Source organism: Anoplopoma fimbria, chromosome 2 (genome assembly GCF_027596085.1).
Source record: "Anoplopoma fimbria isolate UVic2021 breed Golden Eagle Sablefish chromosome 2, Afim_UVic_2022, whole genome shotgun sequence".
NCBI classification, from domain to species: domain Eukaryota; kingdom Metazoa; phylum Chordata; class Actinopteri; order Perciformes; family Anoplopomatidae; genus Anoplopoma; species Anoplopoma fimbria.
In genome coordinates, this window is record NC_072450.1 from 26679342 (window position 1) to 26695297 (window position 15956).

At 37.7% G+C, this 15956-nt stretch overlaps 1 protein-coding gene across 1 annotated transcript; it reads right to left on the reverse strand.

The window, feature by feature from the left end:
• Positions 1 to 1167: 1167 nt before the first annotated feature.
• Positions 1168 to 15385, reverse strand: LOC129101395 (xaa-Pro dipeptidase-like). The gene is made up of 15 exons (XM_054611200.1): positions 15349 to 15385; positions 13687 to 13870; positions 13005 to 13132; positions 12631 to 12694; positions 9767 to 9814; positions 9172 to 9233; positions 8613 to 8657; positions 7795 to 7870; positions 6907 to 6953; positions 5436 to 5504; positions 4907 to 4984; positions 4505 to 4653; positions 3643 to 3827; positions 2516 to 2707; positions 1168 to 1718 (listed from the first exon to the last, which is right to left on the reverse strand). Exons 1-15 carry the CDS (start codon positions 15363 to 15365, stop codon positions 1575 to 1577), a joined length of 1488 nt encoding a protein of 495 aa, XP_054467175.1. The 5' UTR covers positions 15366 to 15385; the 3' UTR covers positions 1168 to 1574.
• Between the last annotated feature and the right edge of the window lie 571 nt (positions 15386 to 15956).

Here is a 15956-nt window from a genome sequence, read left to right on the forward strand (position 1 = left end):
CTTTTTTTTTACTCTTTCGACATACTATACTATGACCTTTTTTTATTTCTAAGACATACTTTACTATGATTTTTTTCAACATAGTATACTATGACTGTTTAGAATTGTTTTCCCACATTCCAAAATATGACCTTTTTTTTAACATACTATAATACTATTATTTTTCGACATACTACACTATGACTTTTTTCGACATACTATACTATGACTTTTTTCGACATACTATACTATGACTTTTTTAGTGCTTTTTTGCGACATACGATACTTTGAGTTTTTGGACTTCCTCTAGACAAACTATACTGTAACCTTTTTTACTTTTTGCGACATATTATACTATGATTTCTTTTTATTTTACATACTATATTATGACTTGTTTTCAACACACTTACCATTTTTCGACATAATGATCTATGACTTTTTTGTCTTGTTTTGACATACATATACTATGACTGTTTTGAGTTTTTTCAACATACTATACTATGCTTTTATTATTATACTATGCCTGTTTTTCACTTTTTTGGGAAATACTATACTATGAACGTTTGAGTTTTCACAACAAACTATACTATGACTTTTTTGGGAAATACTATACAATGACTATTTTGTTAATACTTTTGACATACTATTCTATGACTATTTTTTTTTTTTTTGTGTTTTTTTTTTCCTTAATATACTATGATTTTTGTTCAAAATACTACACTAGGCCTTTTTTCCAACTTTTTTTGACATTCTATACTATGACTTTATTTTTTTCCGGACATTTAAATACCATGACTTTTTTTCAACATAACATAGTATTAGTTTTTTTAAATTGTATAGTTACATTTTTTTTTTTACCGTTTTCGACATACTACACAATTACTTTTTTCGACATACTATGCTTGGACTTTTGAAACTTTATTCAATATAGTATACTATGACTGTATTGAGTTTTTCCGACATACAACTTTTTTTCCGACATAATATACCATGACTTGTTTTTAACATACTATAATTATTTTGTAACTTTTTTCGATATACTATAGTAGGACTTTTTTTTCCTTAAGACATTCCATCATCTGTATTGTTATTCAATCCATTACTGTGATTTCTTTTTTTTTTAACACTTACTGTTACTTTTTTCGATATAAGACTTTTAATGACTTACTGCAATATAACTTTTATGACGCACAATTGTTTTTATCACATACTTCACCATGGCATTTGTTTACACATTACATTACTTTTTATTTATTTTCTTTTTACATACTTTACTATGATCTTTTTTCACGAAGAATAAACAAAACTCGAAACAAAAATTCTGCGCACAGTTGAAAATTTGAATGTTTATTTAAATGAATTCAATGTCACTTTTTTGAATAAATGTTTATAAAGAGGAACATATAAGAACACAAATCATTATTTAAAAGTGCAATGTAATCTTCCAGGAGGCACTGGTTTTGATTATGTTTCTGTTATATAAAAGTGAGAAATGAGAGTGAGAGAGAGAACTTCAATTTCACTGAAAAATATTCTTGATTATATTCAGTAATTAATGACATCGCACTGTGCAGCTCTTTATAGTGAGACATCATTCAGAACTTGTCACTGTCGACGACGGGGCTGAAAGGTTTTTCGGGGTTGGCCATGAAAGCCTCAATCTCCTCCACAGTGCGAGGGACGCAGGTCAGCAGCTCTATACCATCAGCTGTCACGGCAATGTCATCTTCAATGCGAACCTGCCCATAATAGAGACACAGTAGTCAGTCAAACATGGTAGAATTACAGGAGGACACTCAAATTTGGTCAATGCAAAATTGTAAACTCATAAGAATTAATTTGCTGAATATGATCTGGAAGTTTTTAACTTAACATTTTAATTTCCTTGAATACCATTGTTAACTGTGAACATACCACGACAGGAGTACTCAACCTTTTTCCTTTTCATAACACAGATAATCATTCTTATCATATCGTTAATGATAATTCACCAATTTAGTGGCTGAGATCAGACACAGTAAGACAGCAGCACCAGATACATGACAGTTCAGACAAAGACACAGTTTTGTCATTTTGTCTAAACTACTTATTTAAAAGTGAAAAAGTGATAAATAATGTTATGACCCAAACTGTCCCTGTGAAATGTACTAGATCTTGCAGCACTACTGTATTAGGCTAGTTGGAGCTATAACATGAACAGATCCATGGAATTAAGTTGCTTATTGAAGATTTCATGAATATTAATTAAATAATATTCATCATCATGGCTCTAACATAATATTTAATTATGTTAAATAAATGACCATGATATTTCAACACTTTCTCTAGACCCAGAAGTGTGTGACTTGCACCAACAAATCAATGTACGAAGATGGCTATAGATGGTTAAAGTCAGACATGTACACAAAACATGGAAGAATAGCAATGATGTAATTTTGTGGACAAAGTATCAAGTGTGGCCCCGCAAGATTTCTATTACCCTTCTTCTGAACCCAATTCAACAAACAACCAAATCAAACTGTGTAAGAACACTGACCCCTCCAAAGCCACGGAAGCGAGCCAGCACTTGGTTGTTGATGAAGCAGCTCTGGGCAGGGTTGGCCAGGGCCTCATCCAGCAGGTGGTTGATGAAGTATATGCCGGGCTCCACGGTGAGGACCATCCTCTCCTGCACCAGACGGCCCATCCGAAGACTCTTTAGTCCAGGCTCGTTAATGCGCTCCACCCCCTGGACAACAGAACAGTTTATTAAAACCTTAGCGAACAAAATTAAAAAGTTCAACTTTTGATAGTAGTAGTGGGTTCTTATTTTTTCTTTTGGATTGATTACACTGTAGGACATTTACAGCGCAGGTTTAACGGAGATTGCTCCCTGAGCACAGAGACTGCTGCTCGAACAAGGGTGCCTATGTCATCGTTTCCAAACGTATCCATTTCCGCCTTCCACACTATAAGGTAAACCCGGCATTTTATAATTTATCCATCCTCTGGAGCATTTTCAAACTCCGTTTTCACCGTCTGAAAACTTCAGCCTAGTGTGGACGCTCAGTGTAAACGTAGCAAAAGATATGAGTTTTAATATGAAAACCAAGTAGTGTGTACACGGCCTTTAAGTCCAGTGCTCAAACATTCTGGTTCAGACTGTGGTTAGAGATCAATGTCAGATATTTAAGGTCAAACTGTCTTACTGAAACTAGCCAGCAGTATAGTCTGTCATGTGTCCTCGGTCTGACTGAGAACTGTTTTCATATTCAGCGAGCTCTGCTTCACAGTTTACTGAACATACTGACACCTTCTGTTGCTGAACACTCAGCAGTTTCACTGGCGCTTCTGTGGGTTAACTGTCTTCTGTATTCAGTTTTGAGAAGTGCATAACTGTACAAAGTCTTCCACCACAACCTGAAATTGTCAGCGTGTCAGAGTTCAAACAGCATTTTCCCTTCCCCTCTCTCCTGCCCTCATCCTGAACCTGTTCCTGCAGCTTGGCCTCTATTTGTTCCTCTCTCACTTCTGCACCGAGGGTCTCTTAGTTATTTATGACACATCAATACTGGAGGAAAAGGAATGTGTTTTCTTCTTCTGTCTGGAGACTTTGACCGTTTCAACACTAACCATTGGTCAGATGATGTTGGCAATCTCAGAATTGAAGTCTTCTAAACTCACCTCAGGGTATCCCCCCACATCATGTACATCGATGCCCAGCAGGTGTCCCAGGCCATGAGGCATGAAGACGGAGCCCATATGAACCTTCAACATGTCCTCCACGCTGCCATTCAGGATGCCTATCTTCACAAGCTCCTCCAGTTGGATCCGGTCAGTCATGCGGTGCATGTCGGTCCACTTTACACCTTCAACACAAGCAGCTTTGATAATGAGGAACAGAAGTTTCTCTGAACCAAACTTTTAACTTTTATTCTATAGTTACTGTGAGGAATTTTCAATTCAATACTGATGCCTCTATATCACATACATAATTAAACAAGACCATCAGCAAGAGGATTGTCTATTTATATAAAGTTATTTTTAATGCTTGTCATCTGTGCCATTGGGTCGGATTCCACATGAAATAATGCAGGTCCACCAGAAAGTCCATACACTCTAAAGAGCAGGAGAGCGCAGCAGTAAAATGAGATGTTTTCTAAAGAGAAACACTAACACTTTCATCCACAGGAACTGCCAAAATCCACACAAAATAAAAGTTCCTTGTAGTAGCTTTAGGTATGCATGTTGATATCATTAAGCCTCTCAAAATGTAAGTATGAATCTAAGACCGGGTTTTCATTTTACTTGCATGGTTTTCAAATAAATATTGTTAACAAGAGCTCAGAAACTTTCTTTTAAAATTTTTAACTGTAATGAAAACAACACAAAAGTAGCCTTTAAAATGCAACAAAACAATTAGTAGTTAACTCTCTGCTGGTCATGTTTCTTTGAGTGCAGAAGATTACATTTTAAGTTATTTTCCTCGCTTTACTTTTGGTCAATGAAGTGTACTCAATAGCTAAACTGACTAAAAGATGATAACCTGGTTTGATGGCAGCCATGACAGTTTGGGAGGATTTGAGGACGGCCTCATAGATGGCCCTCTGGTCTGGAGTGAACTTGCCGTTGGCTGGGAAGGAGCATGTGATGTCTGAGGAGTAGCAGTAGTACTCTCCACCCATGTCGAACAGACTGCAGGCGACAACATTTCAGAACTGATTCAACTTTGTGCTTTGGGTTTGTGTCCAAAGTGTTTTTGAGGTGTTTACAGGACAACAAATGCACGTAGGCGGATAGCAAAAACACTAAAGATCACAATTAGAGCAGAACAGTAAAGACAAGCATTATAACAGGGGTGCAACACTCCTGCCTTAAGGAGAATCTGTAGAGTACTCAGCCAGTTTTAGGAGGTGCTTTCATTTAAAAACTGTTGAAAGCTACTCACCACATGTCTCCGCCAGCAATTGTCTTTTCATTTGGAGCACCAGCATGACCATAGTGGAGAATGGAGGAATTATTGCCCCTGTGGTTAAAAATAAACACAGTATGTCAATTTAAAAGACATATGAAAAGAATTATAATCTTTCAATTTTTGATTAATTAAACATTTTAAATGGAAAACCCAGACACAGTGCCTCTTTAAAGAATCACTATCATGTTCAGGTCCTCAATTGTCAAGCTCTTAATTTGAAAAGGGAAATAGCTTGTATCCACTAACCCCCAGGGAGTAGTCATTGCACTAGGTCCTTAATGCTAAAGGCCAAAGCATGATTAGCGACATTGTCTCAAAATTCCTCATCCATAATGATGAAACTAGCTGACTAACCCTGCAACAAAGAGGAAAGTGATGTACTGTTTTAGCAGGCATTTTGTTTTGGCCGATACAACTCCTGGGATACTGCAGGGATACAGAGTCCAGTATAATTTCAGCTTAGGTAAGAAATTTCAGAGCAAAAAATAAATGATCGCCTTACGTTCCACAGATACAGGTGTATGAGGTGTGACGCATCCCTCCTTTAGTGTAGCAGTAGTGCTGGAAGAGGCTGGATAGAATTGAAAATGAATTCAGCGCTCGTTCTTTAATCATCACATCCAAGCACATCAAACATTTCTATGGATCTGGACGGCATTGCAAAGCTACATAAGCTGAGAAGTTCAGGGTTCCTGGTGCTGCTTACACAGCAGAGGCAAATTATCATGGCTGGCAGCTGCTCTGATGCTAAATTATTTAAATAAAAATATGTTACTAAAATATACAAACAAAAACATATTTAAATATTACATTAAAAATATATTCAAATTACATGTTTTTCCTTTTGGACTTTATTTGTATAGTACTTTTATTTTTTATTTTTAAACTAAGTTCTAACACATAATAATAGTTAAAGATAGTAATAGTAATGGAATTGCAGAAAATCAGATAATGAATCCTAAAACACACAGAAAGCATTTTGAGGGCAGCCAATACTCTTTTTGTATATAATTTTGTACTTAATGCAGGCGACAAAGAGAAGGCTGTTCTACACCAACCTACATAAAATAAAGGTAGTCAAATCAAAAAGGGTAAAAAAACACATGAATAACTCTGATATCTTTGGGAAAGAGATATGCCTTCACCTTGTCTGAGTGTCTTAACTGGAAAAAGATAGTTTTGACAACTGAATATATTTTTTTATCAAATTTGAAAGTGCTGTCAAAATCATCCCAAGATTCTTAACAATATGTGGAATGTGAGAAACTAAAAAGACTAAGGATACCAACAGAGTCATCAAAACATAAAGATCTCAGTCTTAAATTTATTCAGATGGAGACAGTGTAAATACATCCAAGTTTTGAAATAATTTAAATAGTTCAGCAAAGGCTGAAATAAATCTTTACTATTGTTTTATATACAAATAGATTTGATCAGCAAAAAAGTTAAAAGGAATAATAGGTTTCTTAAAAATGGAACCATTAGGCACAATATACACTGAGAAGAGGATAGGGCCCAAAATAGAGCCTTGAGGAACCCCCAAGCCAAAGTATTCGCCTTGGTGGACCAAGAAGTTACTGACTTGCACCCCATCGGCTTGTTGCTAACAGAAAACATCTAGTAAGTTTGGGCGGAACTAGAACTTTTAACGTGCTGCAGTGCGTCTGGTGGAATCTAGATTGATAAATGACTATTAATAACCCCAGGGTACTCACTCCACTGCAACTATTAAAATAATTATAAAGTTATTAGAGCATCAACATGCACTGAGGCATGATGTTTCCTTCTTGTTTCCCTATGCCATACAGTTTTTATCATGAGACAATTTGAAAGAAAAATATAAAAATAAAATAAAGGCTGCTTCAAACCCCACATATGCTTAAGAAACAAAAACCTAGCTATTAATGAGCAGAGTAACACAGGCGTATACATATCTGGCATTAGAGGATCCATTGACAAAATGCACCACTTACCTCTCCATTTCATATTCTTTCTGTCCAGGTTTCACATTCTTCATGATCTACACAGAAACAGTGGGATTATATATGTGATTTAGATAAAACCGTTACTGACTGTTTTGAAATTGCTCTCAATGTTCACCCATGCAAAATAGCAGCCATAACTAGTTAAACATTTTTTCTACTGCGCTACTGTATGACTTAATCAGCTTTTCTTGTTAGTTTCTTTTTTTCCCCCTCATTCGCTAATAAAATGCTTTTGGATGAATTGTGGATTATAACCTCAAGCATAGTCTGCAGGATTTACAAACATAGACATAAATTGTCAGTGCCCGAAAGCACATGCTGATATAGGGGAACATTTTCTGTTTTTACTGCACACCTACTGGGAAGATAATACTTGAAAATCTGCCACATAGGATGGCTCTGGGTGAAAACATACTGCTGGAAACATCTAATGATCACACTCGTAACAATGGGGGGACAACAGGAGTACAAAAATATTGAAACCTTATGGTGACTGACTTCAGAGGACAGATAACATTGAGAGCTTAACTGCTCCTCAAACCCCTGAAGAGGTTATTCATGGTGTTAAGACTGAAATCCTTTGCAAAGTAAAATATTGCTTTAATGTTACAGTTTATTGGTCAAAGGCTATCTCTGTTAACTGCTGGCCTTCGAGCTACTACGTAAAGTTAAAATCAATAGCATTTAAACAGTTACAGCCTTAGAGGATCTAATCTTGAATCATTTGGGGGAGTTTGAAACTCAATAAGCTGCTTGATACCTCCATACTTTGGCCGGTTAATTTCATGCCATGAACATTTCTTTTCCTTGTCCTTTCTTTTATTGTTTGAAAATTGAAGGCATAACCCATTTGAGTCTATCCGAGGAGGATCTTACCATTTTATGGGCTTCACTGGAAATCCTGTTGGTGTAGCGCAGGACCTCCAGCTCCATATCAGTCTTAGTCAGACGGCTGCAGACACGGACAGAAAAAAGGAGTGAGTGAGCAGCTCTCTCATTTCTGATCCATACACTGCCAGTTTATCAAATGTACAGCAACAGAGCATTGAGCTTTATTTAAATCTTAGCTGAGAGACTGTATTAGAACTCAAGCTTTCTTGCCTGGTGATCTCACAATTTCTCATTCACTTTGGTTAGAAAAGCAGTAGCTGCACCTTGGTTGGCTTGATACAATAGTATTAAGAATTTCTACAATAACAGAAACAAATACATAACACAAGGCAGTGGTAACCAATAGTAACACTAATGAAAGTTAACAAAAATAGCCCATTATAAAGAGAGCCATGTGAGTTCCGCGGAGTGGAGGCAGCAGAGATGTTCAATCAACTCTCTCTCCCCAGGAGGTGTGCCTGAAAAGCATTCCTCCTTATTTCAGAAAATGTCAATTCATCTGGAGAGCGCAAACTCTAATGCCAAGGACAACCAGGCGAGCACGAAGTCTATTACATATGTGCAGACTGGCTTCTCACTCTGCGAGAAAAAAGAAAAGGTAAAGAAAAAGCTCCTGTTTCTGATTGCAGACACACTATTACCTGGCTGGGCAGCTGTAATTTGACAAGGTTTTTGATTTCAAAGTAGCAAAATTCGTCTGAAGAAATGTTTAGCTAATTAAGGGAGGGAAGACAGTACAGTCTACATTTTCATCTTGAGTGGGCCTTCTGAATATTATTATAAAATATATTTTAATTACTTACCATTCCACAATGACTGGGTGTAAAAGAGTGTTGTTCACTTGGAAGCTGATAAAAAAAAGGAAAATAAACATTAAATGAGGCTTTGGCCCTTATTTCTCTAAAAGTAAATGTCTGCTTTCACTGTGGTGTAAAAAATTAAATCCCTTCATCACTATACTTGACCAATGATCCCTTTCTAAATCTGCATAACCTCAATGAACATTTTTATGCATTTGCAAATCAAATGCAATTTAATTAAAATGTACATATTATCTTTGAGATAAGTATACAGTACAATACTTCCTTTTCAAAGCAGTTAGGGTCAGAGTGTAGAATAGATAAAATAGTGCCAAGCATGGAGTAAAAAAAGAACAACAGTAACATTGCAATTAATTGACAACTAACAAGCAAAAGCAAGATCGTTTCCTTAATTATATTATATTTAGAATGGGGTTAATCAGAAACAATCAGTTTGTGTGAGAGTCGGTTTTGTCCTTGGTTATTAAAGAAAAAAAAAGAAAAAAATCTCCCTAAACAAAGTATATTTATGTTAATGCAAAGTGGCACCAATTAAACATACCGACTAATTCCTTCAAAGGAGGCTTCGCGGCAGGTGCTCCCACTATCTGTATTCTGACCTCGCTGCATGGAGAAAAACACACGAAAAACAAGTTAAATCTCCACTAAGGGCATTAAAATGTTAATACAGTCCACAAAACAGAAGTCTTGCACCTCTATGGAAACAGCACCATCATGGCTAAAAGTAGTGAGAACTCTAAAATAAAATAAATAAACAAGTTACCACACCATAAATCGTAAAAAAGAAAACAACGCAAATTTAATTTATCTAATAATTTGTTTTACCAAAACTTAAACACACTGGAATCTATATATCCAACATTTTCCAAGTGATAGTGAGGAGCGCATTATTAAATGTTTTTTACAGTATCGAGTTAACTCAAAACATTTTCAATGTTGTTTTCAAGTTTAGGAGTTAAAGACTACTATCCTTAAGTCGGTTCAGTAAAATACTCCAACAAGACACTTGAAGAATTGGTTCTGTGATCAGTCATCTAACACAAAAGAAAACTGGTTATCAATAGAAGTAATCAGGTAGAAGTGAGTGATGCAGTGTTCTAGCTACACTCTACAATACAGAGAAACCAACAGCATACCAGTGTTAGGAGCACTGCTGGTCTCAGGTTGGACAGGACATCAGCAATCTGCAAGGAAGCAGACAAGGATTAATTAGAAGACCCAGACACACAGTGGGGCAGCAGAGACTACAAGCACCAGTTTCCTTCTGCTCTCTGTCTGCAGAATAAAGGTCACTCTGGCAGACGCAGATGCGGCTACGTGGTCAACAGCCTAAATGTTGGATAACAGATCCCTGACTCTGTGCTAAGAGACACTGGTGATATTTGAGCATTGTTATTATTATTGATACCACTAAAATTGACTTTACAACACATTCACTGCAGAAAATAGCCCTCCCTTACACCTAAAATCAAATTTGCAGCTTAATTTTAAGTTTTAAATGCTGTTATGAGTGTATCATTCTCAGATAAACAGTGATTTCTGTAGAACCAGGTTCCAGTTTCAGTCCGGGGGGCACACTCACCACTTTTGAGAGTAGGCTTACGACCTTCCTTTTTGATTGCGCTTATAGTTAGGGCTGGTTCAGGTTCGCCTTGGTCCAGCCCCTAGATATGCTACTATATGCCTAGACAGCCGGGGGACTACCTAGGATACACTGAGCTCCTCTCTCCTCTTCTCTCCCTCCATCTTTATGTATTAATCTCCTATTTATGCACATTACTGATTTAGCTTCTTCCCCGGAGTCCTTGTGCTTTCTCACCTCGCAGGTTCCCATGAATCGAGGTTATATCTGGACTGTCATCGTGCCACCTGCTGGGGCATTGCTGACACCCACTGCTACTGCCACTATTATTATTAGTCACATTGCTATTATTATTCCCTGTCCTATTACGCTTATTGGCTTTGCTTCTACCCTAGAGTCTTTGTGCTTTCTCGCCTCGCAGATTTCTATAAATCGTAGCTGTACCTGGACTGTGGTCGTGCCTCCTGCTGTGGCCCTGCTGACACCCCCTGCTACTACCATTATTATTATTAGTCACATTACTATTACCATTACCTGTACCATTACGCATATTAGCTTTGCACCCTGAAGCCCTTTTTGCTTTCTCGCCTCGCAGGTTTCCACGAATCGTTGTGGTCCCTGGACCGTGGTCGTGCCTCTTGCTGTGACCCGGCAGACACCAACTGCTACTTCGATTATTATTACTAGTCACATTCCTATCACTATTCCCTATATCATTATTTTAATTCTACTATAGTCATTGCTGCTTTTATAAGTAGTCTTCATTTTTTCCTTTGTTACTCTGCTTACTACTGTGATTATATGAATAATTTATGTCATATACATTGAATGTGTTGTATCTCTGTTATGTTGTTCATTCTGTACACATGACATCTATTGCATTCTGTCCATCCTGGGAGAAGGATCCCTCCTCTGTCGCTCTCCCATAGGTTTCTTCCTTTTTTCTCCCTGTTAAAGGGTTTTTTTAGGGGAGTTTTTCCTGTTCCTGTGTGAGGGTTCCGGGACAGAGGATGTCGTATGTGTACAGATTGTAAAGCCCTCTGAGGCAAATTTGTGATTTTGGGCTATACAAAATAAACTGAATTGAATTGATTGAATTAGTCAATGATTAGCTACAACGATAACTTCAACCTGTTGTTGAGATGTCTCAATCATTTAAATCAGTTACAAATCTGCCTTTTACCCACCATTTTAGACTGAAAATATAGTTTAAGAAGACATTTGAATTTTAAATGCATTCCATGCATGAAAAAGAATAGTTTGTGTGTGTGGTAGTTGTAAACCACTTGAGTAAAACACCGTTGTCAGTCAAGTTAAGCCAGACAGAAGAAGTATTGCAAAGTAAAACATTTTTTTCTAAAGAAATAACAAGAAATGTAACACTCCTTCTTTACCTGCAGCCGAGCAAAATAGGTTTGAGAAGGCAAATGTGATTTATTGCAAATCCTGTACTTAGAATCTTCTTAATATCATCACAGTTCAAAAAAATATGGATATCAAGAAAACTCTGCCAACAATAAATTATGAAGTAAACACCAGCCAGATATTTAAAAGGGATGAAAAACACATTCCTTAATTTTTTCTCCACAAACTGCTGCATTCAACAATCTAAGGGAGATCTGTTTGCATGTGTGTTGAGCTGCCATTGGTTAATGGAAGACTTGGTTGTTAATTGGAGTGATAATTAGCACATCTTAACCTGTGACTAATTAGGAAATCTAACACCTCGGGCAGGTGCGTGGATGTAAAAATACCTGAAGTATCGTTAGCAGCACGAGTCATCAAATAGTCACAGTGTAAACATAGAAATAAATGTAGAATAGTATGTGATCATTTCAAACACACACTTCTGAAGTGATTTGTTTGCCAGTGAAACCTGTTATATTAAAGTCAGATTTTATTATTTTTGATTTGTCAACAGACACACCTCCAAAATAGCTCTCGAGCTGTCAACTGTCCAATTTAGCGCCCCTGGGAATCTGCTGTCAACACCGATATACAGAACACAACCGTTTTCAGAAACTCTCAAAATAGGCCATTGCATTTTTTTTGAGCAGGAATGTATGTTTTCTTATTTAATAGATAAAATGAAGAGAATGGAGCAGTCTTGAATTTTAAAATAAAATTATAGAACTCACTGGGGACTTCCATGAATGTTTTGGTGGTTGATGACTGTCAGAGGAATGTGCACACTGGTGAATTGTTCTACCAAATTAATACTCAACATGATGCTCCAATGTCAACATTTTCTCAGTACAATTGCCAATATGTCATGGACTGCACCCTCTGAACTAAAAATGTAGGCAATGACATCTTCTGCTGTGCAAATCGAATATTGTTCCTGCTATCCGGCACCACCGATATCTTTGCCAGGAGGTTCAAATAAAAGAAGTATGACTTTCACACAGGCAGACTTACATCACAGGTGTATTGCACCTCATCCACAGCATACTTCTCCTTGAAGTGCTCTTTAGGAAAGATCCTGTCAACAAATTCAAAAGACAAATCCAGTAAATAACAGTACAGTCAAAGACTTACACTTATATTTTAAGAGGCAAGTCTCAAAGGACATAACAGATGAGTTCAGGCAGACACTAGCAGGACAGAAATATTCAGGACAAAAATGGCTCTAAAATGGCTCTTGGTGGCATTTACAATAAAAATACAAACGCTGATATAATGAGTTTATACTGGGTTCACAGACACTGTCAACCCTTTTCCTCAAGTTACAGCTCAATGCCATGATGATTGTTGGCCGTGTGCGCCGCTCTTTGAAGATTAGTGCGACTCACTCTCCCATCCAAGTGGCGTAGCTTTCAGGCAGTTTGGGTACAAAAAGGATGGATTTCCCAGAGTCCACATCAATGGCTCCATAACAGTCAGGCTCGGTTACTCCAAAAGCCCAGTGGAAGAAAGACTCCTGCAGAATTAAAAGAATCAGCCAGAGCATTAGTGAGGGAGATTATAAATAGACTGCTAGAACAGAAAGTTACTTCCGGTCAGATTATGACAAAAGTAGAAATGAGATGCTGTCCTTAGGAACCGGTTCGCAGAGGTGAATGCAGAGTTCAAACAAAACTTTCAATGTGCCCTTTGATTTTTGTTCAAAACCAATTACAGTCGCAAGCTTAGACAGGAGTGTTGGGGAAAAATAGATCATGAACACAACTGATTTCTCTGCAGAGTGGATGGCCTACATATTTTTGACAGAGTGAAGAGATTAACACAGTTGTAGAAGCTAAAAACAGGACTCTTGAGGAAAAGCCAGGTGAGGTTTCGTGGCGTTGGCTAGATAGAATCGCTTTAGGGATTTGGCACAACCAGCGGAGAAGAGACTGACACAGGACGCGCTGGAGGGACTTAAACTCGCTGCTTGCTTGGGGATCAGAGATGGATGGATGGATAAATAAATGCATGACCTTGCCCAGTTTTCAGTTTTTGGACTAAACCCAGCATCAACTAGAGACCACTCACCTGTCTAAAAAGGAGGTCTGTGTCCGTGCAGTACCTCTGCTTCTGCTCCCCTCCCTGCAGCAACACCACTGACTGCAGCACAACTCCGTCTTTGTCTTTCAGCCCGGTGCACAGTCGTCGACGGTTCTCTGCGAACAGAGCAGCGGACACCCTCAGGGTGTCGTTACCCAGCCAGTAGACGGGTCTGAAAGGACAGGGAGACAGAAGATGGGATGATGTACTGGTCTGAAAGACAACTGAAAGACTTTGGGTCCTGAGTTGCACAGACCTCAAACAGCAAAATGCTGATATTAATTCTATTTCAATAATTAACTAACTGATCTCTCTTTGTAAAATGAAAGTCAAAGCTGTGATAGCAAACTCTCTGGGCAAAATCATTTAGGATCTAGCGAGCAAAGAGAGGGGACATATTATGACTTTAGTTCTTTCGGCAGGTAAATCCTCGGGATTTGGTCAGTACGTGTCGGCCTGAAGAGGTGGGTGAACCGCGGCTCAGCCCGTCTTCAGAAACAGTTAAGATATAGATATAGACAGAGAGACACATCCTTGTAACCGATAGGCCTTGGTTATAAATCTCGGTCTCTGGCCCATGGCGTTGCTGATAAGATAACAAAAATGATATATCTGATTCAGCCTGGACTTTATACCAAAGGTTAATCCATAACCTCAAAGTATTTTATGGCTCAAGGTTTACAGGTGTAACTGCGTATCTTTGAGGACAGATCGACCCCAGTGAGGTGATAAACGGTGTTTTTATTGAAGGAAGGAGACACAATAATTTAGTACACCGCGATGAAAACACCTGCAGGGCAATAGCGCAAGGATAAAAAAACAAATATATATATACACACACACACACACACACACACACCTTTTGAAATGTGTTATGTACTGTTTTTTTAGGTGTCAGTGAGGTACTCATTAAATGAAGTTAGTTTTTGAGTGAAGCATTTCTTGCGATGTATTACATAATGGCATAAGGTGTGACTGATGTTGGTTCCAACATCTGGCAGAGATCACTTTGTGATTGCTGATTGCTGACAACTTTAAGATTACCACAGCAGGGTCCCTGTGGGTTGTGAAGCTTGTTTATTATTTCATGATTGCAACATAATTCGTCAGCAGTATATTCTCTGTTCCCAAAAACCAATTATACTGCTGGCTTTCTATGATCTTGGATTTTATACTTTCCAATAAACATTTACCACAGGTTTGGCAAATACTGTATGCATGTAAACTGCATCTATATTGCCACTGTAATACAGTAAAACAATAAAAAATAAATTGGTTTGCAATTACAATTTTATTACTATAGGTCCCCACATCCTCGACTAGTTTATTTTATGAACAATTTATTATTTTCCTTATTGGAATTTGCATTTTTTGAAACACAAAACAAGTTGAACAACAATGAATGTCCCAAAGGGATCAGGATGAAATGTCAATAGTCGAAACTGAACTTCAAAACATGTGTGTTGCGCAGGTTGAAAGAGACAGTGAAGTAACGGGACATCTTCACGACCACACGAGCTTAGTGAAGTGACTTAATGTCACGGTGCTCTGACAGTAAAATCTACCAAGACTCTTTAAATCATATTAAATAAAATAAATACATTTCTATATCTTTTTTAAAAGCTGCAGGAAATCCAAAACTCAACTCACTGTGCTGCTGCCGCCATGTTGACGTGCTGGTCCAGACTGTCACGTGTTGACGGGAGTCACGTCAGCTGACTCGGCGGTGTGCTGCGTTCAGGTCCATCGGGAAAATCAACTTCCAAAGTGAAGTTACGCTGGTTGAAAGGCTCCTATCGTGTTATTTCTCCAACTACGACTGTCGTTCACAACGTTCTGCAGTCAGTAAGAGAAAACACCATCAACTAAAGTAAAAACACGTCAAATGAAAAGCTAAAAATAAAGAGGCGGTTAAATAATGCAGACCTACGAGCTACTAATAAGATTTAATGTCGAAAATGCTTCTCCCCCTAAATGTCACACCATTGCAAGCCCTGCAGTTGCCAAATATATACTTAACAAACTGCTGGTATTTTATGTCCTTACAATATTCAATAAAATACAATATCCTGCAATACACTAGGGAGCAGCAAGTACACAAAACAAGAGCAGATAATAATACAGAGGCCACATGCAAAATGTTTTTGCCACATTATTCAATTTCTTAAAGGGTTATTAACCTGTAAGTTTTTTCTAATTATGGCTACAGTTGCAATGCATTGGTGAGGTATGAAGCTAAATCCACTGAGGGCTAAAAT

Coding starts and splice junctions, on each gene's coding strand:
- LOC129101395 (XM_054611200.1), bottom strand. Junction 9,234..9,766: donor CAGCAGTGCTCCTAACACTG/GTATGCTGTTGG, acceptor TTCTCCATGCAG/CGAGGTCAGAATACAGATAG. Junction 5,505..6,906: donor AAAGAATATGAAATGGAGAG/GTAAGTGGTGCA, acceptor AATTCTATCCAG/CCTCTTCCAGCACTACTGCT.